General features: G+C 25.8%; 7 protein-coding genes across 13 annotated transcripts in view; 5 read left to right on the top strand and 2 right to left on the bottom strand.

Moving 5' to 3' along the window:
• The window catches only part of LOC102679162 (transient receptor potential cation channel subfamily V member 5), a 4,819-nt gene extending 545 nt beyond the window's left edge, over positions 1-4,274 (top strand). The window contains exons 2-14 of one of the 2 annotated variants that reach the window (XM_006617385.2): positions 31-209; positions 296-383; positions 456-632; positions 720-909; positions 1,003-1,156; positions 1,231-1,485; positions 1,555-2,180; positions 2,298-2,463; positions 2,530-2,791; positions 3,485-3,666; positions 3,746-3,862; positions 3,947-4,072; positions 4,149-4,274. In XM_006617385.2, coding sequence (XP_006617448.1) covers positions 31-209; positions 296-383; positions 456-632; positions 720-909; positions 1,003-1,156; positions 1,231-1,485; positions 1,555-2,180; positions 2,298-2,463; positions 2,530-2,791; positions 3,485-3,666; positions 3,746-3,862; positions 3,947-4,072; positions 4,149-4,274 — 2,648 coding nt within the window. Of the gene's footprint in view, positions 1-30; positions 210-295; positions 384-455; positions 633-719; positions 910-1,002; positions 1,157-1,230; positions 1,486-1,554; positions 2,181-2,297; positions 2,464-2,529; positions 2,792-3,484; positions 3,667-3,745; positions 3,863-3,946; positions 4,073-4,148 lie in introns of those variants that run through there. The other variant, XR_004150759.1, reaches the window with a different exon arrangement.
• LOC102672113 (coiled-coil domain-containing protein 103) lies at positions 4,273-5,443 on the top strand. Its single transcript, XM_031511338.1, has 3 exons — positions 4,273-4,720; positions 4,793-5,058; positions 5,143-5,443. Exons 1-3 carry the CDS (start codon positions 4,568-4,570, stop codon positions 5,441-5,443), a joined length of 720 nt encoding a protein of 239 aa, XP_031367198.1. The 5' UTR covers positions 4,273-4,567.
• Positions 4,737-26,847, bottom strand: LOC102677392 (oxidative stress-induced growth inhibitor 1-like). 4 transcript variants are annotated; one of them, XM_031511337.1, is made up of 7 exons: positions 25,006-25,136; positions 22,176-22,305; positions 21,263-21,729; positions 20,698-20,951; positions 20,348-20,613; positions 19,729-20,209; positions 4,737-4,750 (listed from the first exon to the last, which is right to left on the bottom strand). In XM_031511337.1, the coding sequence occupies exons 2-6, from the start codon at positions 22,246-22,248 to the stop codon at positions 19,761-19,763; spliced, it is 1,509 nt and encodes a 502-aa protein (XP_031367197.1). In that variant the 5' UTR covers positions 22,249-22,305; positions 25,006-25,136; the 3' UTR covers positions 4,737-4,750; positions 19,729-19,760. The 4 variants fall into 4 exon arrangements, with proteins under 4 accessions (XP_031367197.1, XP_006617433.1, XP_006617432.1 ...); XM_006617370.2 differs by lacking the exons at positions 4,737-4,750; positions 25,006-25,136 and adding exons at positions 19,096-19,698; positions 26,460-26,847 and having other exon boundaries at positions 19,787-20,209; XM_006617369.2 differs by lacking the exon at positions 4,737-4,750 and adding an exon at positions 19,096-19,698 and having other exon boundaries at positions 19,787-20,209.
• On the top strand, positions 5,634-11,889 carry LOC102679292 (probable phospholipid-transporting ATPase IIB). 3 transcript variants are annotated; one of them, XM_006617388.2, is made up of 14 exons: positions 6,197-6,487; positions 7,071-7,166; positions 7,495-7,639; positions 7,713-7,985; positions 8,069-8,311; positions 8,444-8,632; positions 8,713-9,296; positions 9,389-9,805; positions 9,878-10,043; positions 10,143-10,521; positions 10,584-10,824; positions 10,950-11,116; positions 11,216-11,419; positions 11,507-11,889. In XM_006617388.2, exons 2-14 carry the CDS (start codon positions 7,081-7,083, stop codon positions 11,638-11,640), a joined length of 3,228 nt encoding a protein of 1,075 aa, XP_006617451.1. In that variant the 5' UTR covers positions 6,197-6,487; positions 7,071-7,080; the 3' UTR covers positions 11,641-11,889. The 3 variants fall into 3 exon arrangements, with proteins under 3 accessions (XP_006617449.1, XP_006617451.1, XP_006617450.1); XM_006617386.2 differs by lacking the exon at positions 7,071-7,166 and having other exon boundaries at positions 5,634-6,487; XM_006617387.2 differs by lacking the exon at positions 6,197-6,487 and having other exon boundaries at positions 6,946-7,166.
• On the bottom strand, positions 12,749-14,749 carry LOC102679588 (probable phenylalanine--tRNA ligase, mitochondrial). The gene is made up of 4 exons (XM_006617389.2): positions 14,539-14,749; positions 13,736-14,454; positions 13,335-13,627; positions 12,749-13,166 (listed from the first exon to the last, which is right to left on the bottom strand). The coding sequence occupies exons 1-4, from the start codon at positions 14,550-14,552 to the stop codon at positions 12,861-12,863; spliced, it is 1,332 nt and encodes a 443-aa protein (XP_006617452.1). The 5' UTR covers positions 14,553-14,749; the 3' UTR covers positions 12,749-12,860.
• Positions 15,163-15,814, top strand: LOC102679699 (protein bcn92). The gene is made up of 2 exons (XM_006617390.2): positions 15,163-15,311; positions 15,600-15,814. Exons 1-2 carry the CDS (start codon positions 15,232-15,234, stop codon positions 15,793-15,795), a joined length of 276 nt encoding a protein of 91 aa, XP_006617453.1. The 5' UTR covers positions 15,163-15,231; the 3' UTR covers positions 15,796-15,814.
• Positions 16,400-17,957, top strand: LOC102679832 (syntaxin-16). The gene is made up of 5 exons (XM_006617391.2): positions 16,400-16,582; positions 16,670-16,888; positions 17,029-17,236; positions 17,311-17,570; positions 17,657-17,957. Exons 1-5 carry the CDS (start codon positions 16,502-16,504, stop codon positions 17,864-17,866), a joined length of 978 nt encoding a protein of 325 aa, XP_006617454.1. The 5' UTR covers positions 16,400-16,501; the 3' UTR covers positions 17,867-17,957.

The raw sequence follows: 26,847 nt of genomic DNA, 5'->3' as shown, positions 1-26,847 counted from the left end.
CTTTTTTTTTTTTTTTTTTTTTTCGTTCAGGTGGTGGTCTATTGGTAGATATGATGAAAAGAGCAACGCAAACTAAACAATACGCGGAATTGGACCATGCCCTGAGAACAAAAGTAGAACCATATTTATATAACAAGGGTAAAGGTAAATGGATCCCGATCGAGAAATTGGTTTTGTTGAGAAACAAGGATCGTCCAAAGCACAAAATGGTAGAATAATAATACTCTAAGTAAGTAATCAATTATACGGGTCACGAAAAATTTTCTCGTTTTCTTTTCTATCAATCGCGTAACAGCTTCCACCGTTGCGGGCTATGGAGAATCCGGCCGATTACGACATAGATAAAGATATGGGCGAGGATGAAGTGGACGAGACGAAAATAGGTGAATATAATCAAGAAATAACGAAAGAGTTGAAACAATATAGAGAAATTAAAAAAAAAAAACTATTAACAGATAAAAGCAAGTACAGATTAGTATGCTGGAGTTTGGGCGAGAGGGGAGCAGTCGGTGAAACGATTTTACATTTGTGTATGCTACACGCAACTGCTATTCACATCGATTTGGCTAAGCGTTTGCTGCGTTTTTATCCTAAGCTTATCAACGATGTGTACATAAGCGACGAGTATTACGGTTGGTGATGATTTAAGACGCGATAAAAATGACTCGAAGAAATCTCTTTTTTTTTTATCTTTCGATCAATTTCAATTTGTTTATCAGGCGAGAGCGCATTACACATCGCAATCGTAAACGAAGATCCGTCGATGGTAAAATTCCTTTTGGACAGCGGCGCGGACGTACACGAAAGATGCATAGGAAACTTTATGTGCCCGGAGGATCAAAAAGCGTCGAGGGCGGACAGTCTTGATCACGAATGGGTTTGCGTAACTCCGGAAACTAATTACAACGGGTAAAGAAGAAACTCTCAACTGGAATACAAATGAAGAAGCGCCGGTGTAACGTAACAATCCTTATTATTTCCTTTTATCTTTTGATTGAATAGCTACGTTTATTGGGGCGAGTATCCTTTAAATTTTGCCGCGTGTTTGGGACAGGAAGAGTGTTACAGATTGATACTCGCAAGAGGAGCTGACCCCGACAAACAAGATACGAACGGAAACACCGTTTTACATATGTTGGTCATTTACGAAAAATTGGTAAGAAATTCGTCGTCGAAAAAATAAATAAATAAATGCAAATGATCGAATTAACGATTATTCCGCAATGCAAGGCCACATTCGATATGGCGTACGAAGTTGGCGCATCGTTAGCGATCAGGAATGCTCAACACTTAACGCCCTTGACATTGTCGGCGAAATTGGCAAAGATCGAAATGTTTTTTCACATTTTAAACATCGAGCGAGAGATCTATTGGCAGATCGGAAGCATAACGTGCGCAGCTTATCCCCTCTCGCAAGTCGACACCATAGATGTCGACACGGGAAGCATTAGTCATAATTCCGCTCTAAATCTGGTCGTATTCGGCGTGAGTTGAAAAACTTAACTTCGCTTTCTATTTATATCCATCGAAAAATGATGTTTCTTATATATACAGGAAAAAGACGAGCACTTGGAACTGATGGACGGAATTCTGATTGATCTGTTGAACGCCAAGTGGAACACATTCGTCAAATTTCGATTTTATCGTCAATTTTTCCTATTTTGTTTTTACTTTGTCCTGTCGTTGATCAGTTTCACCCTTCGACCCGGTCCAGCAACGATATCATCCGTTTCCAATCCCATTGCTCAGACGCCCCTCACGTCCACCGAATTGTCGACAATTTCACCAATAGTGGATCCTCCTATCTCGAACGTTACCATCAATCGAACCTCGAATCCTTTCCTTAATTCTAATCTCTTCCTCCTTCTTGATAAAATTGTTTCCGCTGCTTTCGTCTCGAACGTGAAATATCCTTGGAATTTGACAAGAACCCGTTTCGATAAGCTGAAGCTCGTTATCATCGAGAATTTGACATCCGCTTTGAACGATATACTCACGACGAATCGATCCAGAAACGAGATCGAATTTTTTAACCACTCTTACAAAACATCCGCAACCGAACATTTCTACTCTAAAAACGATACTGGACCGATCGATAATTTGAAAATCAATGAAACTATCCTTTCGATAAATTCGACGATTCTATTCAACGATGGGATATTTACCAGCAAATACAACTGGTATGTTGCACTTTTTGAAATAATTTAGTTTCTTCGACAAATCTTGATTGATTGATACGAAGTAAACAATTTTTTTCTTTTTATCGGATTTTTCAAATTGCTTGTTTCAAACGTTAGGTGGAACAATCTTACAGAAGAATGCAGACTAATGCATCTAGATACGTTATCGGGAAAGATTAGATTGACCGCTGAGGTATTAATGGAAATTGCGGCCGCTCTTTATATTTTTGCAGCATTACGAGAAGCCAGATTTCTAGGTCTTAATATGTTTATTGAAAATCTAGTAAGGGACACGTAAATATAATTAGGTGATGCAATGAAATATTAATGAGGGAGATCATTTTTTTAGATGACTGCACCGTCCAGAGTAATGTTTCTCTTTTCCTGCTGTATATTGTTAACCTTCCCATTTTTAAGATTGATTTGCGCCGACCAAGTTGAAGATATGCTAGCTGTTGTCGTTATGTTAACTACGGCACCGTATTTTTTATTTTTCTGTAGAGGTTTCAAAACGGTCGGTCCGTTCGTCGTCATGATTTACAGAATGATCATGGGCGATCTGCTCCGTTTCGTCTCCATTTACTTGGTCTTCGTGATGGGATTTTCCCAAGGTAAAAATATCGATAGAAAAATTTTAATCCAAAAGGAATTGAAAATTCTGAAATTTTCTTCTTCATCTAGCGATTAATTTGATCGATGTTAGATGCATTAGATTATTATGTTCTTTTATTTCTATTACGATCAATCCTCTAATCAGAAACTTTTATGATAACAGATGCATCATATCTTGCTTTCGAACGTAGATCACGGATAAAAATAAACTTACGATCGATTCAAGTAAGAGTAAATTGATCGATTAAATTAATACTCACGAGCAAACATGTCGATGACGTTTTCTCTTTTTCTTGTAGATAATCAAAATGTATAACGACCAAGTAGACGATACGATACAAGCTTGCCTTATGACTTAATCGCTCGCCTAGTTTACTACATAACAAATGACATTGACACATATTGTTGCATTGAGATATCTTCCATTCTAAAACATAATATGTTATTTACATTAGGCATCTTGCCAATTCAATTATCTTATTTTTATATATATATATATATATATATATATTTACAAATACGTATCACATAGTATTTTTTTTACGTAGCTATTTATTTCATTATATAACTTAATTATTTTGAAACATATATCCAAACATTGTCTTGTATCTCTTTCTAATCCAATATAATTATGTAACTTTTTTTCTTTTTTTCTCATTTTTTTTCAAAAGATTGTCGTTTTCCTTTTTCAGCATACTATATTATATTTTTATCTTTCGATAATCCAAATACACCGGAAGGAGTAGATGATTCGATGAGCAATCCAATGCCATCACCAATAGAAAGTATAATGGCAATGTTTCTGATGAGCATGACAAACTTTGGAGATTATTATGGTGCTTTTGAAAGAACGCAACACGAGATAGAAGCCAAGGTGCGTTAGATAAATAATATTTGCCGCAAAATTATTCTTTTCAAATATTTGATGTATATATAAATTCATTTTATTGCAGTTTTTATTTGTAGTGTACATGGCGATCGTTGCTATATTATTGGTAAATATGTTAATTGCTATGATGGGAAATACATATCAGAAAATTGCAGAAACAAGAAATGAATGGCAAAGACAAGTATGTTTTTCTTCTTTTTTCTTATTTTTTCCATTCTTACGATCATTTTATGTAATCATAATTTTGTTGCAATTAATATTACAGTGGGCACGTATAGTTTTAGTAGTTGAAAGAGGAGTGAGCCCTGATGAAAGACTTAAAAAATTAATGGATTATTCTGAACCAATGTCTGATGGTCGAAGAGCATTAGTACTTCGATTGAATCAATCGGTAAAAAATAAGAGAGAATTATAATAATTTTTAATAGATAAATAATTGTAATAGAATAAAATATATATTTTTTTAGGAAGAGGACAAAGAAGAAATGAAGGAAATTTTAGAGATGAAAAGAACTCATGATAAATTATATAAAAAAAGACAGAGCAAAACAATAAAAAAGATTTTAACATCAGAAGATAATGTTATTTTATAATATTATCATAATATTATTTTGCAAATATATTGATATATCGATATAAAAGCTAATAATATCTTAATAAACTCTTATGATTACAATTTGTCTTTAAATTTTATTACTTAATTTTATTATTCAAACTATGTATTGATACAACATAATCGTATCCATAGCAACTTACTATAGCAACCATTCACGATATAGATAATGATTATTTATTATCTTAAGTATTTCATTTCATCGTGTATTATCATATCGTGCATTGTGTTATCTCAAAAATTAAATACCTTCAAAACTTCGAATCGTGATAAATGAGCAAATTAAGATTGCCTATAGATTATAAAAATATGCAATTAGAACTCTTAGAGGCTCTTAAAGAAGATGAATTATATAAATTACAAAATGATGCTAAAATTAGAGCAGTGGAACAAAATGTACCTACATATGAAGATTTCAGACAAATGGTAATAATATATTTAGAAAAATATTATTATCTATCAATATGAATTATCCATCTACATTAAATTTTTTATTAGGTAAATGCTGCTCACTTAAAACCTTTAAAACACTCCGATATTAAATATGAGGTAAAAAAATTATGGAATCCTATTATTTGTACCAATAATTCAAATATGATGCCATTTAACAATCCAGAAGAAGATCAGTCTAAAGATTGTCTAAAATTAAAAGAGAATGAAAATATTTTTAAAAATGAAATACCCATTACATATGATCAATTTATACAATTTTGGAAAACGATTAAAGAATATAAAGAAAAATTTAATTATCTTAAAATTTTAAGGTAACTTATTTATTTAATTAAATCGAAACATTAAAAAAAGAAAATTTATTTATTAATCTATTATTATTTATTCTAATATTTCAGACATAATTTACGAGAGAAAATTTTTTATACAGAAATTCCTCCAACATTATTTGTCGAACTAATAGACATATGCTTACAAAATGTTTCGGATGTGAATAATATCGAATTTATTATTGATATTTTATGCATTTTGAGTAAATGTAATCGATTTTACTTAACAATCAATTTTATGAAACAAAACGAAAAAGAAATGTGTACACAACTTTTCCACAATTTATTTAAAAATGGAGAATATCAAAATGAAACATTTAAGGATACAATAAAAAAATTAGCGTTACATTATGAAGTTATACTTGAATAATAAATATTATAATGATTAATCTATACACACAATCTATAAAATAAAATATTATTTATAGAATATAGAAAAAATCAAGACTTGTTGTTTAATTTAAATTTATAATTTTAGATTTGAAAAACGTAAAATTTCAAATCATGCAAGCATGCGTCCAAAGAAGCATGTCAAACGAATCACGTGATTATTGAGTACTTAACATGGCCGCACCCATTGTAAAAGTTCGAGATATCGCGTTGATTAATGATTAGTTTAAGAATAAACTGAAATTCCGTCAAATTTGAATTTATTCTTGTTTAAAATTGAAATGATTCGAAAGTTTAATACACAATGGTATTGTCGTTGTTTGAAAAATTTTTCGCGATGTATACATGTACGTACGTGGAAAGAAGAACATTGGGCATGTATGCACGTATATCGCATGTATGCTCGTATTTCGTAAATAAACAAGATCAGTAAATCAATCGATAAAATGTCAATTGACAGTGTCATTTTAAATATTGTTATTGAAAAATTAAAAAATAAATATAAAATGTTAATTACCAAAAATCACGATTCTATTTAACTAAAACAAGGTACAAAGATCACGTACGTACCTGTAGCGTACGTATATTTAGATAGTGTAATGCTTTAATATTATATGATACATATGTATAATGTTACGTGAAAATTATGTGTAACATATTTTGTCATTGAAAGAAAGATGTATAGATGAATATATAAAAATATGTATGTATGTTGTTTGCTTTTATGAATGTATATGATTTACATATATCATATATTACACATGCTGCATATGTAATATACCATAAAAATAATAATAGTTGTGTATTCGTGGTAAATGGAAAAGAAAATTTATCGAGTGATTAGTCAAAAAAATATGCGGTTAGAAGAAATGCCATTACGTTTAAGCTCGGATGAGCGAGATTTTGAAATGGATGAAGAAACTGACTATCTTCTCCAACCTTCTGAAGATAGTATACGACTTTTAACTTCACGAAGACGACGAATAAATAATTTTTCTGTATTCCTCAGGAGTTGCTTTTGCGGGTAAGTTATAAATTTAATAATGAATCATTGAAAAAAATCGAATAAAAATAAATATGATATTCGATGAAAATAAGTCTATAATCCTCTAGTGGTAATTCTTTAATGGTAGCCAACATAACAAATAATAAAAATTTATGGATATACATCAAAATATTCAAAATATAAAAATAAATTTTTGAAATAATAATATATGATAATATTGAAAATAAAAAAATATATAATAATATTACTTAAAAATTGATTTTTAATATATATACTATAATTAATTGAAAAAAATGAAAATAATTTTTACAATAGAATTAAATTTATTATTTTACCATTAAAATTAAATAATTAAAAATATGATTTCGCAAAAATTTTATTTTTAATAAAAAATATTTAAGAAATGTGGAAATTATACATTAAATAGAACATATAGTGTAAGTCACTGTAGTAAATTAGTGAATTCATCTTGTAAGTTCGTATTTCATGGATGTTATGATGTCACAACAGAATTGTGTTAAATATCGAAGAATACTTTTTAGACAGTGTTATTTTAACAAGAAGCTAATATAAGTGTTTCTTTATATGATTTGTAATAAAGAAATATCTAAATGGAGACACAAAGCAATGTTATAAGGCTATCAAAAGAAGATATTCCGTTAATATCTAAACCGCGGAATGACAACTCGTGGACAAGGTGACGTACATTTTACTCCTCCAAAAAATTTCGATTTCTATGTAATCTTTTAATTTCTTTGCAAGAACTTATTAAATAATTCAATATATATTACTGATTACTTCCATGATGTTTAACTGGATTTCAATACAGTAACTATATTATATATATTCCATGTTTTATATTTATTTAATTAACACATTTCTCTTCATTTGCGATCATTATAATTATTATGGTTATGGTATTATATATTTTAATAAAAAATTTTAATAAATAAACGAAGAATTGATGCTATATTTTTTTCTTTTTTTATCTATCTGTATTTGTATATATTATTGTCTCATTTTAGATGTTGTACCTGGATGTGGAGAAGATGTTGCAGAGAACGTGAATTAAGAGCCAGGGTTATTCAAATTGGTCAACTAATGCATGAAAAATTTCCTACTAATGTCATCAGAAACCAGAAATATAATATTGTCACATTTCTACCTCTGGTAAGGAATATTGTAGATTATGTTATTAAATATATATATAATAAGAATATTAAATTAATTAATTATTTTTTAGGTTCTTTTCCAACAGTTCAAATTTTTTCTAAATTTATATTTTTTGCTTATGGCCATATCACAATTCATACCAGATATACGAATAGGATATTTATATACATATTGGGGACCTCTATGTTTTGTGTTAACTGTTACAATTTGTCGAGAAGCAATTGATGATTTTAGACGATACAAGAGAGATAAAGAAGTCAATGCCCAAAAATATTATAGATTAGTAAAAGGTTTTGATACTCCAGAATTAGTACCAAGTTCTAAATTGCGAGTGGGTGATTTGGTAAGAAAATGGAAATGTAATTAAATAAAAATAAAAAAAGAAATAAAAATAGAATATTTATTTTTATTATTTTTTTGTTCAAGGTTATTGTAGAAAAAGGTCAAAGAGTTCCAGCTGATTTGGTTCTTTTACGAACCACAGAAAAATCTGGTGCATGCTTTGTGAGAACTGATCAATTAGATGGAGAAACAGATTGGAAATTACGATTAGCTGTACCAGCTACACAAAAGTTAGAAAATAATTCTCAACTGTTCGATATAAAAGCTAGCATATATGTTGAGAAACCACAAAAAGATATTCACAGTTTTATTGGAACATTTACAAGGGTAAAATTTGAAATATTCAGTTATTTTATCTTAAATATTTATATAAAAATATAATAAATGTAATAAATATGTACAATAAATGTATAATAATTATTATATATATATATATAATAATTATATTATAATTTATAGTATGATGGATATAGCAGTGAAGAAAGTTTAGGTGTGGATAATACTCTATGGGCCAATACGGCAATTGCATCAGGTTCAGCTCTTGGTGTTGTAGTTTATACTGGACAAGAAACTAGATCTCTTATGAATCATTCTGCACCACGATCGAAAGTTGGTTTATTAGATCAAGAAATAAATCAATTGACAAAAGTAATTTATAATCATAAAAATATCTAATATAATTTATAATTCAATTTATAAAATACATATTATTGAATGAATTTTTATAGGTTTTATTTTGTGCTGTAATTGGATTAGCATTAGTAATGATGTCTTTAAAAGGATTTAATGGGCCATGGTATCGTTATATGTTTCGTTTTGTTTTATTATTTTCTTATATAATACCAATCAGTTTAAGAGTAAATTTAGATATGGGGAAAGCTTTTTATGCTTGGTGTATACAAAGGGATAAAGAAATTGCTGGAACTGTTGTCAGAACTACTACTATTCCGGAAGAACTTGGACGTATTTCATATTTATTAAGTGACAAAACTGGTACATTAACACAGAATAAAATGGTTTTCAAAAAATTACATTTGGGTATGATATCTTATGGTCAAGAAACATTTGACGAAGTTATGACCGTATTACAAACATGTTATGCAAATTCTGAAACTTCACCGGTAAAACCATCAACATCTATACACAGTGGAAAAGTAAGAAGATCTGAAAGTACTAGAATATATGATGCAGTTCATGCTTTGGCATTATGTCATAATGTAACACCAGTTTATGATGAAATAACTAAATCAGCTAATTTGGATACAATGAGCGTACAGACAGCAGAAACAGGAGATTCTGGTTCTATTCAAAGGTAATTTTGAAAGATTATTTGAAAGATTAATAATTAGTCCACATAATATATGTATTTAAATTATTTTTATTTTTTATTTCAAAAAATTTCAGTCAAACTGAAGCAGATCAACATTATTATGTACCAGAACAAAAACGTAATTATCAGGCTTCTAGTCCAGATGAAGTAGCATTAGTTAAATGGACGGAAGAGATGGGATTAGCACTAGTGAAACGCGATTTAAATTTCATGCAATTAAAAGCTCCAAATGGCAAAATTTTGAACTATACAATCTTGCAAATATTTCCATTTACATCAGAAACCAAACGGATGGGAATAATAGTGAAAGAAGAATCTAGTTCTGAAATAGTATTTTATTTAAAAGGTGCGGATGTAGTAATGTCCGGAATAGTACAATATAATGATTGGCTTGAAGAAGAATGTGGTAATATGGCTAGAGAAGGTTTAAGAACTCTAGTTGTTGCAAAAAAGAATTTAACAGAAGAACAGTATCTTGATTTTGAAGCAAGGTAAAAAATTTTCGTGTATAGCTATAAAATGATTAGAAATAATAAATCACATAAGAGATATTTTTCTTTTAGATATAATTCAGCAAGAATGAGCGTCAGTGATCGCGTTTCAAGAGTTGCTGCAGTTGTAGAAAGTTTAGAACGAGAAATGGAATTATTATGTGTAACTGGTGTTGAAGATAGATTACAAGATAGAGTAAGACCTACATTGGAATTATTAAGAAATGCTGGCATTAAGGTATAATTTATCTTGAATTTATATTATACATGAAATTAAATTTTTTTTTGTTCATTTTAATTAAAAGTAAAATTACAATATTTTTTTTGTAATTTTTAGATTTGGATGTTAACAGGTGACAAATTAGAAACGGCAACTTGTATAGCAAAATCTTCGCGTTTAGTTTCACGGACACAAAGCCTTCATGTTTTTAAATCAGTGGTAACTCGTACAGATGCGCATTTGGAATTAAATACGTTTCGTAAAAAACAAGATTGTGCCTTAGTCATCAGTGGAGATTCTTTAGAGGTATGCTTACAATATTATGAACAAGAATTTTTGGAATTAGCATGCGGTTCACCGGCTGTTGTTTGCTGTCGATGTTCACCCACGCAAAAAGCGGAAGTTGTAAGTCTTATTCAAAGACATACTGGCAAAAGAACTGCAGCTGTCGGTGATGGGGGAAATGATGTATCAATGATACAAGCAGCAGATGCTGGTAATTATCATTATGTTTTTATATTCAAATGAACTGTTTCTCAAACTAATATATATTTTCAGGTATAGGTCTTGAAGGTCTTGAAGGAAGACAAGCTTCTTTGGCTGCAGATTTTTCCATTTCTCAGTTTAGTCATTTGGCCAATCTTTTGTTAGTTCACGGACGTCGAAGTTATAAACGCTCTGCTGCTTTAAGTCAATTTGTTATTCATCGAGGTTTAATTATTTCTACGATGCAAGCTGTGTTTTCTGCGGTCTTTTATTTATCATCTGTATCATTATACCAAGGATTTTTAATGGTTGGGTAAGAAAAATTAATTGATTTCAAAATAATTTATTAAATATGAATAATTAATAATTTATAATTCTGACGTATCTTAATCTTATATTTTAATTAAGATTTTTAAATAAATCTTTATATTTTTTTAGTTATGGAACAATATATACGATGTTTCCCGTATTTTCTTTGGTACTAGATAAAGATGTATCGGGAAAAATTGCTCTTACTTACCCAGAACTTTATAAAGAACTTAGTAAGGGCCGATCATTGTCTTATAAGACATTCTTTATGTGGATTTTAATAAGTATATATCAAGGTAAATAAATTAACAGATTAATAAATAATAAATCCAATAATTTTTATTAATAATTTTAAATTTTCCATCAATATATTAATTTTTTAAATCATCTTTTAGGAGGTGTTATAATGTACGGCGCACTCATTATGTTTGAAGATGAATTTATTCATATAGTGGCCATAAGTTTTACAGCACTCGTCTTGACGGAATTAATAATGGTAGCTTTAACTATTAGAACATGGCATCATATTATGATACTTGCAGAGATTTTCTCATTGGCACTTTATTTATTATCTCTAGTCGTTCTCAAAGATTATTTTGGTGCGTATAATTAATATATGTTTGCAAAAAATAAGGAATAAGTTCATTAAAGAAATTTAATTACTCTTTCTTTTAATTATAACACAGATGCCGAATTTATCAAGACTACTGATTTTCTGTGGAAAGTATTACTTATAACTTTAATTTCTTGTATGCCATTATATATCTTGAAATTTTTACGAAAAAAATTTTCTCCTCCTAGTTATACCAAATTATCTTAAATTTTACATAACATTGTCACTTTAAATAATAAAAGTAACATATATGAAATGTTGACAAAATTTTGAATTGAAAAAGTAGTAAAATTTTTTTTGAAGTTAATTAATTATTTCTAATTCAAGCTCTGCTAATGCAAAATAGATAAATTTACATTTCATAAGATTCTTCAGTATTTTTTAAATTTTTTTACAAAAAAAAATTATTAAATATAAAATTGTATAACATAATATTGAAAATAATTTCTAACAAAATATTAATTTATAATTTATAATTTTTTTTGTTTTAAATATATAATATTAAGCATTTTATTGTATCATTAGAACAGATCAGATTCAATTTTCTTCTTTTTTCTTTAAATTCTAAATTAATGATAAATTTTGTTAATTTGACTAAATTTTATTAAATTTTGACTGTTATTATTATTGCTATTATTATTATTGTTATGCTTACGTATAATGCTAATAATGTAAACATTTCTCAAATTTGTCAGATTACAATTGCAATGATAATAATTTTAAAAAAATGAAAATTAGATATATATCTTCTTTGTCTTTATTTATTTTAATAAACAATAATTTTCATTTTTAAAATATATTCATGTAATGTGTAGCATTTTATTCGTTTTCATTTCATGTTTATTATGTATATTTGATTGCATATTATTTACAGTATTTTAATTCATATAATAAGTTTATAAGACAAATTAAAAGCATATGTTTTATTTGAGATTTTCTTAATGTATTTAATAAATAAAAATACAAATAAACATATGCAAAGTTAAATTTTTTTACGAATTAAAGATCGAGATTTTTATCTATTATCATTTTTTTCTTTTGATAACATTTTTATTTTATATTTCAAATAAAATTTATTACTTTTAATTATAATATAATGTAATATAATTTATCATGAATATATACTGCTATAATAAATAATTTTTATATTCACGCGTAAATTGTAATGTAGATTTAGATATAATTGTTGTTAATTACAATGTTAATGAAATGTATCATACTGTAGATTATATAATTATCTTACTATTTATAGATAAATAATATTTCATCTAATGACATATTTATAATTAATTTATGTAGAAAATGTAATAATATATTCATTTGAATTTTTTGAATTTATTCATTATTCTACTTTTTTTCCAATATATACAATTAAAACATTAAAAAAAAAAAAATAAACAATATCCAAATAATTCATCTCTTTTTGCTTATATTTTTTGTTCTCCTCTTATTGTAACATGTAATTTTTCAACTGCATCTTTACATATTTGTTTGTGAATATTATTTACTTCTCTTTTCGATAATGTACGTTCCATATCTCTATATATTATGGTATAACAATGTGATAATTTCTTAATTTTAGGATGAAAGAATTTATCTTTAAATATAACTTGTTCTATCCTATCACCACCAATATTTCTCACTAGATCATAAAAATTTTTCGATGAATAATTTTTATTTTCGGGTAACCAAAAACTTATATCATTCTTACATTGAGGATAAATACTAATTGGCTGTAATAAATAATTTTAATATATTAATTTTTAATATATATGTAATACTTAATTATATATATTAATTAATATAATTAATAATTATATAATATAATTAATATAATTTTTAATATATTATAATACTACTTATAATAATATTTAATTATATTTATTAGTTTATTAATCTACCTTGAACTTTATTGTTTTATTAGGATCTTCAACTTTAAATTGATTTAAAAATCCACTATCTTTACTCCAAAATAATCTAATATCTGGAATATCATATAAACACATAGCTAGTCTTTCTAAACCCAATCCAAATGCCCATCCAATACGTTCTCCTGCACCTGACTTCTGTAAAATCTCCTGACGCATAATACCACATCCTAATATTTCAAGCCATTGATCTTTATAATAAATTTCTAATTCCCATGAAGGATGAGTAAAAGGAAAATATTCTTCAATCCATTTACATTGAATTTCTAAAATTATAATATTAAAGTAACAATTAATAATAATAAAAATATATAAAATATATATATATATATATACATATATATAATAAAATTGTTTTTTCTTTTTAAAAATACCTGATCCAAAGAGTGATTTTGCTAAACCTGTTAAAGTGTTTTTTAACTCATATTCCATTATTTTAATAGATTCCAAAGTATGACAAGCTTGCTTTTCATTAGTTTCTATACCTCTATGTTCAAATAATTTTAATTCTTCAGAATCATTTACATTATGAAATACTTCTTCTGCTGTACATAATCTAACAGCATCTGCTTGATGAAAAACAGGATAATGTGTAGAATCTATTTCATCTTTTCGATAAACATCTCCTATTATAAGAAAATTATTCAAACCCATTGAAATAAATTCTGTTTGATGAGCTGTTGTATGAGCTCGTAACAAAGTATCCTGATTTATATAATAGCATTCAGATTTTTTTCTAGATGGATGATCTTTTGATACAAGAAGAGAATCAAAATTTTGAGTTACTGTAACTACAGGAAATATATTATCATATACACTGAATATAGGATTTCCAATTCGATTATGAAAATGTATATAAAAGTAATTAATAATACGTTGACGAATATGAGATAAAGGATGATATGGAGAAATATGTAAATTTCTTCCTAATTTGGATATTATATTTTCATTAATATTTGTCCAATTATCTGTTAAATATTTATGGCCTAATAGTGTTATTTCATTATTTGTCTCAGTTTGTGTAGCTACAGAAAATGTTCTATTAAATAATATTTTCTGATAATAATATTTATAATATTTATATATTTTGCACCTATAAAATTATTTCAATTATTATTTATAAAAATATTTAAGCATTTAAGATAATATAATATATATATAGAATGTATAATCTAACCTTTGTAAAATCATTATAACTTCACTTATGGTAACTTCAAAGTTTAAAATCAAAAATTTAATTATATAAGTTCAAAATTGGAATTGTATTAATTTTTAATAATTAATAGAAGTGTATATGAATCTATATTTATATATTTTCGAAAATTTTTCGTTTTTTAACTTTTTATTTATAAGTTATTAAATGTACATATTTCATATATATATTCATAGTATAATTTAAGGAAAATTTATAACATTATTATTTATTAAAAGATAAAAAGATTAAAGTTATTTATTATAAAAATTGCATTCAGAAATGTAATCAAAGAATTAAAAAAAAAGTTTTGAAAACTTATAATTCCATCATTTAACAAATCAGTTATAGAAAATGGAAACATATGATTTATTTTTAAAATTTAAAGAAATTAAGGTTGATTTATAATTTTGAGATATAAAATAAAAAATATGCTTTTTTTCGCATATTAATTTATATATAATTATTTATGAAATTATTATTAATATAAATATTTTTCTTCAGTATCAAACTCATAATATTTAATTTATTTTGTTTATTTTTAGTGATTTAACTTGCTGAATATATCGTGTAAAATTTAAATTAATTTTATATATTTAATATTAATACAAACTCGTAAAAACATGTTATCTATCTATAACATGTTTAGTTTATGATGTGTTATGGTTCATACAAATAATGGCTAGTCGAAAAGATATTTTGAATCTTTATCGAAACTTAATTCGAGAAACTAAAAAATGGAATCTTTATAATTTTCGGTAAGTTATAAATTATGAAATTAATAATTATTAATTATTTTCTTGTAATTTAAAATGTTATTTTTTATTGATTTCCTTGTACATAAAATTTGTAATATTGATATTAACCAAATTATAATTATTCGAATATATATATATATGTATATATATTATGAATAAATATAATATAATGAAGAATATTATATTAATAAATATTATAAACATTTAATTTACAAGTTACATTATCATATATCATTATCATATATTTATAAATATAAACTTATAAGTATAATCTCATATTTATTATAGGATGTATACTTTACGTAAAATTCGATATGAATTTCAACAAAATAAAACAGTACAAGATAAAAAGAAGATTAATGAGTATTATAATAAAGGACTGGAAAATCTTGAGATTATTAAGAGACAAGTAATAATTGGGAATCTTTACACTTTTAAACCATTAATTATTGAAACTATTAAAAAAAATAATAATTTAAATTAAAAGCAAAAATTTGTAATTAGTATTGAAGAAATGTCTGCAAGAATAAATATATAAATATAAAAAATAATTTTTTAATAATTAAGAATTAATTACTGTAATTATGGTTATATATATTTAAGATGTATGTATTAATGTTATAAATATATTTTTATCTATAATATTCAATATAATATTATAATAATCAATAGTCAAAAATGTTTCACTAGAATCATAATTAATAAAAAATACTTATTGTTTATAATACAGTGTTTTATATAATTTTATGTAATTTTTTAAAAGAAATAATAAAAATATATAAATATATAATGAAATAATTTGCAATTATTGTAAAAAAAAAAACTTACACATAACTGTATTAGATTTCGAAAATAAATTTTAAAATTCTTAAGTCAATTCCAAAAATTTTTTTTGTGCGTAAAAATATATCGATATTATATAACGATATGTATTTGTGTACATGATATATCAAATATTTAGAGATAAAAATTTTCTACATACATAACTTTCCACGTGTTATCTTAAATTTCGAACAAATGTATGAAATATAAAAAAAATGCTTAATAATTTTTGTTAATCAATTATTTCAATTGTTACACGATGACAGATGGAGCACATTGAGAGAATAAAGTTACTGTGTATAGAAAGGAGTGTATCAAATAATCTATCGTGAATCATTTAACGAATTGAGTAAAGAATTTTGAACACAATGGCTATGCGAAATTTAACAGAACCATTTGTTTTAATGAGAAATAATGCTTTACAAAGCAAACACATATATGCTGAACAGGTATGACATAACCTATAATTTTGTGAACAATTAGCGAATTTTTTGTTAAAAATTTAAAAAAATAAATAATATTCTGTATAATTTCAGAATTTGTCTGACCGAATGGCACTAGTAACTTCAGATTCTGGTACTTCGGATAATGTTGAATTAAAAAATGTTAATTTGGAAAGTAATGCACCACCTATATGGACTGATGCCTTGGAAGAAACACAATATATTTTAAGTAGATTACGTGTTAAAATAGATAGTTTAGTAGAATTACATGCTAAACAATTAACTAGGCCAACATTAGATGATACTTCTCAGGTTTGTTATTAATTCTAACAATTAATGATCATTATGTTAGAAATTACATATATATTTAATAATAGAAGATTAGTTAATCTTTCTGATTTATTTTGATTACTCAATTGTTAGAGAGCAAATCGTTAAAAACATGTCTACAGGAAGAAAGACAAATGGAACAACTGACACGAGAAATAGGACGTGCATTTTCTAATGGTTATCATCAAGTACAAGCTATAAAAGCTGCAGCAAGACATACTACTGGATCTGCAGAACGACAATTAGCCATAAGCGCGGTAATGGCTCTTTCAACAGCTTTACAAGAGCTGGGTCTTCGATACAGATCAGCTCAGAATCACTATTTAACACGTATGATTTATATAGTTTGCATGTAAGCTAGATATGGAAATAAAAAAATATCCAACTTCATTTAATAATTTCAGAGGTTAAATCAAGAGAAGAAAGAAGTAATCAGTTTTTTACAGAAGATCAATCAATATTTTTAAATAATACTACAACAGACACATGGTTAATGGAATCAAATGAACTAAATTCAGATTCTTGGGAAAATAATGAACAAAAACAAGATTCTGTATTATTACAATTAGAGGATCCAGAAGACAGAATGAAATTAGCTATGGAAAGAGAAGAACAGATTGGTAACATAGTGCAAAGTATAGCAGATCTCAGACATATATTTAAAGTAAGGGATTTTCTAAATATTAGAACAAAATGAATGTTATTAAAATTATTGTGTTAAATAATAAGATAAATATCTTCTTTAAATAGGATTTAGCAACCATGGTGCAAGAACAAGGTACTATTCTAGATAGAATTGATTATAATATTGAACAAACACAAATACAAGTACAAGAGGGTTACAAACAATTGAAAAAAGCTGATTCTTATCAAAGAGCCAATAAGAAATTGTATTGCATAGTTGTTCTTGCAGGCGCTATCATTCTAGTCAGTTTTCTTTTTGTCGTGTTTAAAACATGAAATACAATTTGCACTACTAAATTTTAATGTACAATTACTTTGTTATTAATTATTCTAGTAAAAAAAAAACAAATATATAGTGCATAATTTGCAAAAAATATTTTTCGACGAAATATTTGAAAATTTTTAATTCTAAGTAAAAAGAAAAATGATGAAATTTAATAAGTATATGTTTTATTTTTATGATTATATAAATTATTTTTCTTATTTTATGCTCGAAATCATTCCATAATTTTTTTGTCATGATATCATTTGCATATCGTTATGTAATGATTTTAAGATTTATATATAATATAAATGTAAATTTTAATAATTTTATTAATGATTTTTAATTGCATTTTCATTTAGATTAATTTTTAATATATTTAAATTGAGAATGCTGCTATAAAATTTTGATAAAATAAATAATTGAAAAAAAATGTGTTCAAAATTAACCATGAGAAAATATTAAAAATATGTATTGATTTTTTTTTTAATGATTTTTTAAAATGAATATTTTATCCAGTATTTTATATGATTATAATGTTATTTATATAAACTTAAATATTATAAATAGGTATTTTGAAGTATAACTTAATAAATACTAAGATAACATAGTAGTTAACAATATCGAATTTTTATTCTTAAGAATATTAGATAAATTTTTTTGAACATTGCACCTTTTTTTTATCACAGACTGAGCGGCACATATATTTTATATCTACATAATTTATTATATTTAATTGTAATCATTTATCTACATATAAGTTGGAATCTTAAAAAAATATTATTACAAAGGTTTGAACAATTACACACACACACGTGTGTACATATCTGATGTATATACATATATATATATATGTATAAATAATATATATTTATACATATATATATATATATTTATTTATTTAAAGATATTTGCCTAAACATGCCCTTTTTATGTGTTGCGTGATATATGTGTACTTGAATGTATGCAAGAGTGTTATATAACTTCTAAATGTATTGTAAATATTTATTCTTCAGTTCTACAAAAATCTTATGTGTTATGAATTAAAAAATCATTCATTAATAATTTCATTAATAAATGATAAAAATTTGTATAAAAAAAAATATTATCATTTACACATATTGAAAGTGCGAAATTCAATAAAATACATGAAAAATGCTTAATGTTTGCTGTGTAATCCAAAATATAGCAAATATTGTACATAATAAAAATATTTATTCTAATAAATGGAATGCAATAAATGTTAAAGTCCTATAAATTTTATTGTATCATGAAATGAATATGTTTAGACTTGTTTTCCTTCTTCAAAGTTCATAATAGCTATTATTATAGATGTAAAAATTTTCATACAGACCTTTTTTTTTAATGCATTTTTATGTACACTTTTAAAAGCAAGGAAACAAGTTCATGTTTTGATGAACATTTCATTTAAATAGAAAAGAATTCTATTTTACTATTTTTCATATACAGCATTATGAATAATATCCGAATAAGAAAAAATATTTAGAAAATATTTATAATCTGAACGTATGTATAAAAAGTAAATAAGAAAGCATGGTTTTTTTTTATCATCCGAATGATTGACAAATATTTGCACTATTTTAGGTAGGAGTTGAGGTAGTCAGAATGTGAACTAAAATTGCAAACGCTCCACCAAGAATATAACGTACGAAATTATCACCAACTAAAGGACCCAAAGCATAAAGTCCATTTTTCGAAGCTTTTGTTACTTCATAAGTAAAATTATCAACATCAATTGGATTCGATTTACCATCTATGGTTTTGTCGGAATATTTTCCAAGACCGATACCGTTATCTTTTAAATAAGACAAATCAGGCTTGTAACCTACAAATGAACATTTTTTTATTAGAAAACATTATACACAGATTATATTTTTAGATTCGTGATTATTTTAGAATCGTTTGATACATACCGATAAGTATGGCTACTGTAGAAACACGAAATGTATGTACACATCCATCAGGATCTGAAAAAGTAACTATTGGTTGTTTTTCGGATCCGGTAGTATCATTAAAATCGTTTTCATTTCCAGTAAATCCGAGTAACGTATATCCTGGTAATGCTCTGTATAGAGGATAATTAGTACCACCGTCAGCCATCATTTCGTATACCTTGTGATATTCAGGATACATGGAGCTAGGAAGGCCTTGTAACTTATCATAAATAGTACGTATCTTTTCGTCATCTGGCTTGTTCCATTCATTGGACGAGTCACGAAAGGCATGCAACACAGGAATGCCGCGAAAGCGTGCAGCCATAATTGCATCCGCAGCGCTTAATCCAGCACCAATTACTAATATCGGATTGATTACTTGTCTTTCTTCTAACTCGTTTGCTAAAATCGAATATTTTACTAGTAAAGATTAATAAGCGCAACTCATTAACATATAAAATTTAAATATAAAATTTAATATTAAATATAAAAAAACAAAAAGAAAACGTAAAAAGAAAAAGATAGAAGCAATTTGCATACCTTGATGTTGATCAATCAGATGATCTAATCTTAATTCTAATTTGTTTAAGTCATGTGTTATCCAATCGGGTTGAGAGTTTTCACCAGGTATACCTAACTGATTTGATAAATCAGTTGTGCCTGTGGCAAGAACGACTCTTTTACATCGATAACGGAATGATTTTCCAGTTTGTTTGTCAAAACCATCTACTATCCAGTTATAATCTTTTTTCTGGCAATTAATGTCCGGATCACAGATCGTTCTCACCGAAGTAACTATAGTCTCGCTGGAAAGCAAGTGTCCATGTTATTACACGGGAGACACGATACGACTCGCGAGCAATTTGAACTAAATTGGTGTGCGAACCAACCATCGAAAATATTGCTCCAACCTCTTTATGCGTACATAATCTTTGTAATAGGCAGCCACTGTACCAACAGAAATTCTGCTAGCTGTCTTACACGCACTTGGTTTTTCATGAAATGCATAATATGATCCACTCTCTATTGAATTTGTGTTCCGAAATTGTTCGGACTCGATCAACATCTCCCATTGCCTTATGTCTAAGTCGGGCAACGACATCCATCGATTCAAGCTGATCGTTAATACGTTTGGATCCATCGACTAATATAATATATATATATATATATAATCAATTTATAAATTTTAAATTGAAATTGCGCGTTAAAATAAAAATATGTAAGTTTTATAAATTCTAGTAAAGATACATCAAAAGTTTGTTCGTGCGTACGAAATATATAGCAAAGAAACGAGAAGATTAAGAAAAGAAATCAATCGGTTTTAATCTTTTGTTTTAATTTTATTCTTGCAAAAGAACACAAATAATTTTATCACTTTATCGTCACCATTAATTTAACTTTCTCTATTACCATTACTATAGTTTATCCCTTGCTAATAAATATACTGTTCGTTACCTGCCATGAACCACCGGGTTGACCTTTACCGAGCACAATATGATCTATCACTTTATGCTCAGGATGTTGTTCAACTGATTTCCAAGTAAGCAAAGATGGGACATCGAGGCCGGCATCTACACAAGGATGTTGAAGTTGATCCATAAGAAGAGCCAATGGTCGACCACCGATTCTACCCTCCAATCCGGAAGAAAGACATTCGAGTTTACAACGAGTACTGCTCGCTAATCCCCTTCCTCCACCTTTTTCATCATATCCTTTTGATCTGACATCATTCTGCTGCCATTGATGATTAGTTTCACTCTCTAATTCTTGATTCGCCGTATCGTAACACTCTTCGTTTCCAGATCTTGTGCTGAAGTGTAGTCTGGCCGTGAGCATTTCATCCGCGGGATGTGGTTCACCAGTGTAATATGGCCAATTTCCAGCAAGCATGAAAGAAAGACATATTCCACTTGGCCCGTTTCCTAAACAAAATAAACATTATCTTATAACATTGTTTTATTCCACAATCTTTCATACTGTTTCTACTTGTACGATATATAAATAAATCCGATATATAAGAAAAAATGTTACGATTGATATCTTAAAAATGAAATATTGCAAAATTAATCAATAAATAAATACGATCATACGGTCATACGATTAATCTAATCAATTATGACTATTGAAGTATTAAATTTATATTTTATTAATAGTTAATAAAAAAAGAAAAAAAAAGAAAGAAAACTGCTATTATCGTGTAAAGATTACAATAAAAAATATAATTGTAGATTCGTTCAAGCGAAGATTAGATTATTTTTGAAAATCCTTTTAAAAAAAGAATTTTTAACGGTTGAAAGATCTTTTGAATTCTAGTATAATTCTTTGTTTTTAGTATATAAATTCCGCTAATAAATATTAAAATATATACCTATAATAACCACATCCTTATAGATGACATCGTTGTCACTGTCGCTGTCACTCTCGTCGCAACAATTTTGCATCTTTTTTTTATTCTGATGTATTCTTGTTTAATTGTTTAATTATTCAAATTAAAAAAACTGCAACAAACACATACTAATGATATTCTATAAATATTCTGTGCGATTATGAAAAAAAAAAAATGAATAAGAAAATATCGAATCATCGTCATTTAACTTTTACAATATTTAAATTAAATAAAAGAATTAAAAAAAAAAAAAAAAAAAAAAGAAAAAAAAAAAATCGAATCAGCCTCATTTAACTTTTAAAATATTTAAATTAAAAAAAAAAATTAAAAAAAAAAAAAAAAGAAAATGAAAGTAAAAATAATGCAGAAAATAGCACGATTTCCGCGCTCATACATCTATGCGACAATATAGTTGAGCAAATAAACATGCGGTTGCTATCATACGATGCGCGTTGCAATCTATGATATAAAAATTGAATTTACCACGGGAATCGTGCGGCATAATATTCATTACAATCGGATACATGTTACAGTTATTTAAAAACTTATCACAATTTATTCTAAAAATAAAATCAGAAAAAAAGTATATTTCATTATTATTATGTTTGATGTAACTTTTAATATCATTTAAAAAAAAATATATATATATATACATATATAGAGAGATATATAACATGTTATCGCGTTAACAATTATAAAACTTTCCATGCAATTTACAACACAACATCGAAGATTTTTATCGAATTGCTAAGTCATTAAGTTTCATTAATGTAAGGTCATAATAATCTTAGTATATCTATGTACATATATTGATTGATTCTTCGAAACATCAAAACTTTTGTGTGTTTTTATTTTTAATTTTTATTTTATTTTTTCCGCTAAATATTTTCTTATATGTTATATTAAATAACATTATTTAATACGAACACCTAATCGTGGAGATTTTTAGTTAATTTTGTTTAAGTTAATAAATTTGTTTTCATAATAGCTTTGTATATATATTTATGAGAAAAATAGTTTCATTAAAGTCTAATCATAAAATTATAGATAAGTTTTATTCTATTTGTAAATAAATTATTGTAAATAATGGAAGAATATTTATATGAATGGCTTACTCATCATATGATAGGAAGAAAAATTATAGATAAATCTTGAAACGAAAGAATTACGTGTTAAGTTGATTAATCAATTACGTAATAATAGATATTTAAATAATCTAAAATAACTTTCAATTATGCATTTAAGTACCGTAAGTTTGCATAATACTTTTTTTAAAACTCAACTTAGAGTGAACATGTTGTCTATATCTAGATTGTAGTTTAACAAACTCGATTCTTCATTGTGACCAACGATTGGAATGTGTACATACATTGGACATTGCAAGAAAGTCAATATTAAGAAGAATGTACAGAGTCGCGATCGATATTCAGATAGGAATGCTCAGATAGGAATACTTATACAATGTCGATTCAATTTAAATTCGAAGTATAACCTCGATTCAAATTGATGTATTGCACGATTTATATAGTAAGACAAAAAAATATTCGTATACTCTTTAAAATAACTTTTTTAGATCAAACGATTTGAATTTTTTTACAATTAGTACACTGGATAACATGTAAAAAAAAATTTTTTAAATTAATTGATCGAAATTCTGAAGAGAAAAATACAGATCATGATTTTTAATTCTTTTATCTGAATCTGTAATAAAAATTTAAATCATATTTTTTATAGATCCTAAGAAAGTTATATGTATAAAGTTTCATCAAAATTGATTAACATTATTATAAACGATCGAAAATGCTGAAGATTCGCAATTTTTCATGACTTTTGGTTTATAACTATAATTTGAAAATTTTTAATCCTTCAATATAATTTCTTCATACATCAACCGATTTCGATTTTTAATTTTTATGAATTTTTTATTTTTTTCTTCGAATTAATAGCAATTTCTAAAAATAATTTTTTTTTTATACATTATTTAGTAAATTAATTTTTCTTTTAATGTATAATTTGAAAAAGAAGTCCATTTGATCCAATTTTAAAAAAGTTATTCTATTTTAAAGAATGTATAAATACTTTTTTTCTCATTGTAATCATCAAAAAATATAACCGTTTTATTCAGATTAGATTCTTTGCGATTTTACAGAAATCGATGAATCATCATATGTATTTACATTATTTATCATAATATATGTTGATCTATTAACCGACCATTCAGAAATCCAATAATAAAAACTCAACCGGGAATTGAATAATTTATTTTTATTTTTATATTGCGTTCATTAAAATAGATTATTGTAAAAAAAATTTCATATGTATTAATTCTAATTTTAATTAATACTTTCAGATAAATCATCATTATATGTGATTAAGTACATGATAACAAATAAAAAACTATAGTTGTAAAGTTGCAAGTATAGTTATAAAAATCTAAGTTTTATAATGACAAAGCATAATTATTATTATAATTTCTTATTATCATATTTATAATATATACATTACATTGCAGAGTTGAAAATTAGAATAACTTGATAGTGACATGGTGGAATGGAATGGAATGTGAGGGAACGGGAGGAAGAAAAAAACAGACAAATAGACAGAGGAAAAAGAAGGAAGAGAAAAGAAGATGATGAAGAGAAAGAGGAAGAAATGTGGGAGTTTATGGGATCACAGTTTTAAAGAATGTCACTATTTATATCTATTTGTATGTGATATAAATATATTACCTATGTAGTAAGTATTAGTGAAAAACATACCAAGGTTCTGGTATACACTGACAATATTCTCTTAAATATTTATTTTTACTCACAAGTAAAATTGCAATCGGCTCCTACCAGAAGAACGGTCGGCGTTATACTGAACCGTGAATCGGTTGCGCGTTTCTTTTCACAGAAACAAATTTTCTGCTAGAAGGTTGCGAAACATTGTGTCACAATTTTATCTCTTTTTTTCTTTTAAATAAAGAATAACAATATATGATTAACACGGTAATAGATCAAGATTAAGAAAAAGAAAAAAATATAAATTTAAGTTATATAAGAAGACGAATCATGTATATTGTATGTGTATTTTTTTTATTCTATTCATGTACACTATATCTTTATCATAATAGAATCGATTTTCGATATAGATGCTTATTATATATTATTATATATAATAATATATTGATTTATATGCATGAATATATAATCCAAACATTACTTCCAAAGCTTACTTATACTAACCTAAGCATAATCTGCAAAATTAATGATTTATGTTTGCCAATCGAAATCGGTAGAAGGTCGCATAACAAATTACTTTATTTTTTATCTTTCTTTACATATAATTCGTTGTCTGTTATTTGTGTAAAACCGGTTACCCCTTTCACCATTTTGTTCTTGAATAAATTCTGTAGTAACTAGTTTAACAATTTTACAGATTTTTAAATTAATTCTGCATTTGTTTAATTATGATTACATTTTTGCATATGTTCAATTGAAATTTTAAAATCACATTAATCGGCATATTATTATAAAAATTATTAATTATTATATCGATCTTTTTTCAATTGAAATTTTGAAATCACATTAATCGGCATATTACTATAAAAATTATTAATTATTATACCGACTTTTTTTGTATCAGATTATATTGTCATAAAAATTGAATTTTTATAAATCAGTCATCAGTTAAATATATCTTTATAACAATTGAATAAAAATTTATATTTATATACATATATATATATATAAATATAATATAAAATATAAACTATATAATAAGTAAAAATGACTATTCGCTACTAATTTTATTGTGTACATTTTTAAATAATTTTATAAATTAACTTTAATAATGATAAATGAATAATAATATTAATATATTTTGTTTTTGTTATTTTTGTTATATAAATTCTACATATATAAATAATGAATCTACAGATTCTCTTTAAAATATATTTATTTAAAAAAAATCAATGACATTAATAATGAATAAGTAATTTTCGAAATTGTTATATTTCATGAATAATAATTATTTCATAATATTACGTGTTAAATTTTATCTTATAATCTAATCTTAATCTTAAGTATTTAATTGTTTGCCGTATTTAAAAAATTTGTATTTTTTATAAAAATTTTATTTATAATTCAACAAATGTAATTATTTAATTTTAAACATTTAAATAATTGAAATGAAATATTATATGTAATATAAATGTATATTTTATAACAATTTATTTATCTCTAAATTATCTCTAGTAAAGAAGAAAATTATAATTTTAATTACCTGTTTTCCTTTTCTGTATAATCGCAGCATTCTATTTAATCTGGATTGCATATTTTAGTCCGATACATTGTGTAGAAATTTTGTTGATCGACGTTTTGAACACATCCGCGACCAACGATTATCTTTTGTAGTTTATTATGAACACTCTCAAGTATCATATTCAAGCAGTTTTTGTTTAGTTGACTTAAAAATTTGTATTCAAAGTTGCTTTGTATTTTTCCTTCTAATGTTTCTCTCCTACTTTATAACTTAAAAATTTATTTATTAAATTGAAAAAATTTCCACACATTCACTATTTTTTTCTTCAATATAATCACAATTAATACTTTTAGTTTATGCTAAATATCAATGTTTAGATAATCTATTTGACACACCTTATCGTTGCATC

Source organism: Apis dorsata, unplaced genomic scaffold (assembly GCF_000469605.1).
Source record: "Apis dorsata unplaced genomic scaffold, Apis dorsata 1.3 scaffold_307, whole genome shotgun sequence".
Classification (NCBI taxonomy): Eukaryota; Metazoa; Arthropoda; class Insecta; order Hymenoptera; family Apidae; genus Apis; species Apis dorsata.
The sequence above is the reverse complement of the archived record's forward strand: the minus strand, read 5'-3'. Positions and strand labels throughout refer to the sequence as shown.

Coding starts and splice junctions, on each gene's coding strand:
- LOC102672113 (XM_031511338.1), top strand. CDS start 4,568: ATGAGCAAATTAAGATTGCCTATAGATTATAAAAATATGCAATTAGAA. Junction 4,721..4,792: donor ATGAAGATTTCAGACAAATG/GTAATAATATAT, acceptor ATTTTTTATTAG/GTAAATGCTGCTCACTTAAA. Junction 5,059..5,142: donor AATTATCTTAAAATTTTAAG/GTAACTTATTTA, acceptor CTAATATTTCAG/ACATAATTTACGAGAGAAAA.
- LOC102679292 (XM_006617386.2), top strand. CDS start 6,279: ATGGAAAAGAAAATTTATCGAGTGATTAGTCAAAAAAATATGCGGTTA. Junction 7,640..7,712: donor TTGTCACATTTCTACCTCTG/GTAAGGAATATT, acceptor ATTATTTTTTAG/GTTCTTTTCCAACAGTTCAA. Junction 8,312..8,443: donor TTATTGGAACATTTACAAGG/GTAAAATTTGAA, acceptor TATAATTTATAG/TATGATGGATATAGCAGTGA.
- LOC102679588 (XM_006617389.2), bottom strand. Junction 13,628..13,735: donor AAAATCACTCTTTGGATCAG/GTATTTTTAAAA, acceptor TTATAATTTTAG/AAATTCAATGTAAATGGATT. Junction 13,167..13,334: donor ATAAAACAATAAAGTTCAAG/GTAGATTAATAA, acceptor TATTTATTACAG/CCAATTAGTATTTATCCTCA.
- LOC102679699 (XM_006617390.2), top strand. CDS start 15,232: ATGGCTAGTCGAAAAGATATTTTGAATCTTTATCGAAACTTAATTCGA. Junction 15,312..15,599: donor TGGAATCTTTATAATTTTCG/GTAAGTTATAAA, acceptor TATTTATTATAG/GATGTATACTTTACGTAAAA.
- LOC102679832 (XM_006617391.2), top strand. CDS start 16,502: ATGGCTATGCGAAATTTAACAGAACCATTTGTTTTAATGAGAAATAAT. Junction 16,583..16,669: donor AACACATATATGCTGAACAG/GTATGACATAAC, acceptor GTATAATTTCAG/AATTTGTCTGACCGAATGGC. Junction 17,571..17,656: donor ATCTCAGACATATATTTAAA/GTAAGGGATTTT, acceptor TTCTTTAAATAG/GATTTAGCAACCATGGTGCA.
- LOC102677392 (XM_006617370.2), bottom strand. CDS start 22,248: ATGCAAAATTGTTGCGACGAGAGTGACAGCGACAGTGACAACGATGTC. Junction 21,730..22,175: donor TAAGGATGTGGTTATTATAG/GTATATATTTTA, acceptor TATTTTGTTTAG/GAAACGGGCCAAGTGGAATA. Junction 20,210..20,347: donor TCTGATTGATCAACATCAAG/GTATGCAAATTG, acceptor ATTCGATTTTAG/CAAACGAGTTAGAAGAAAGA.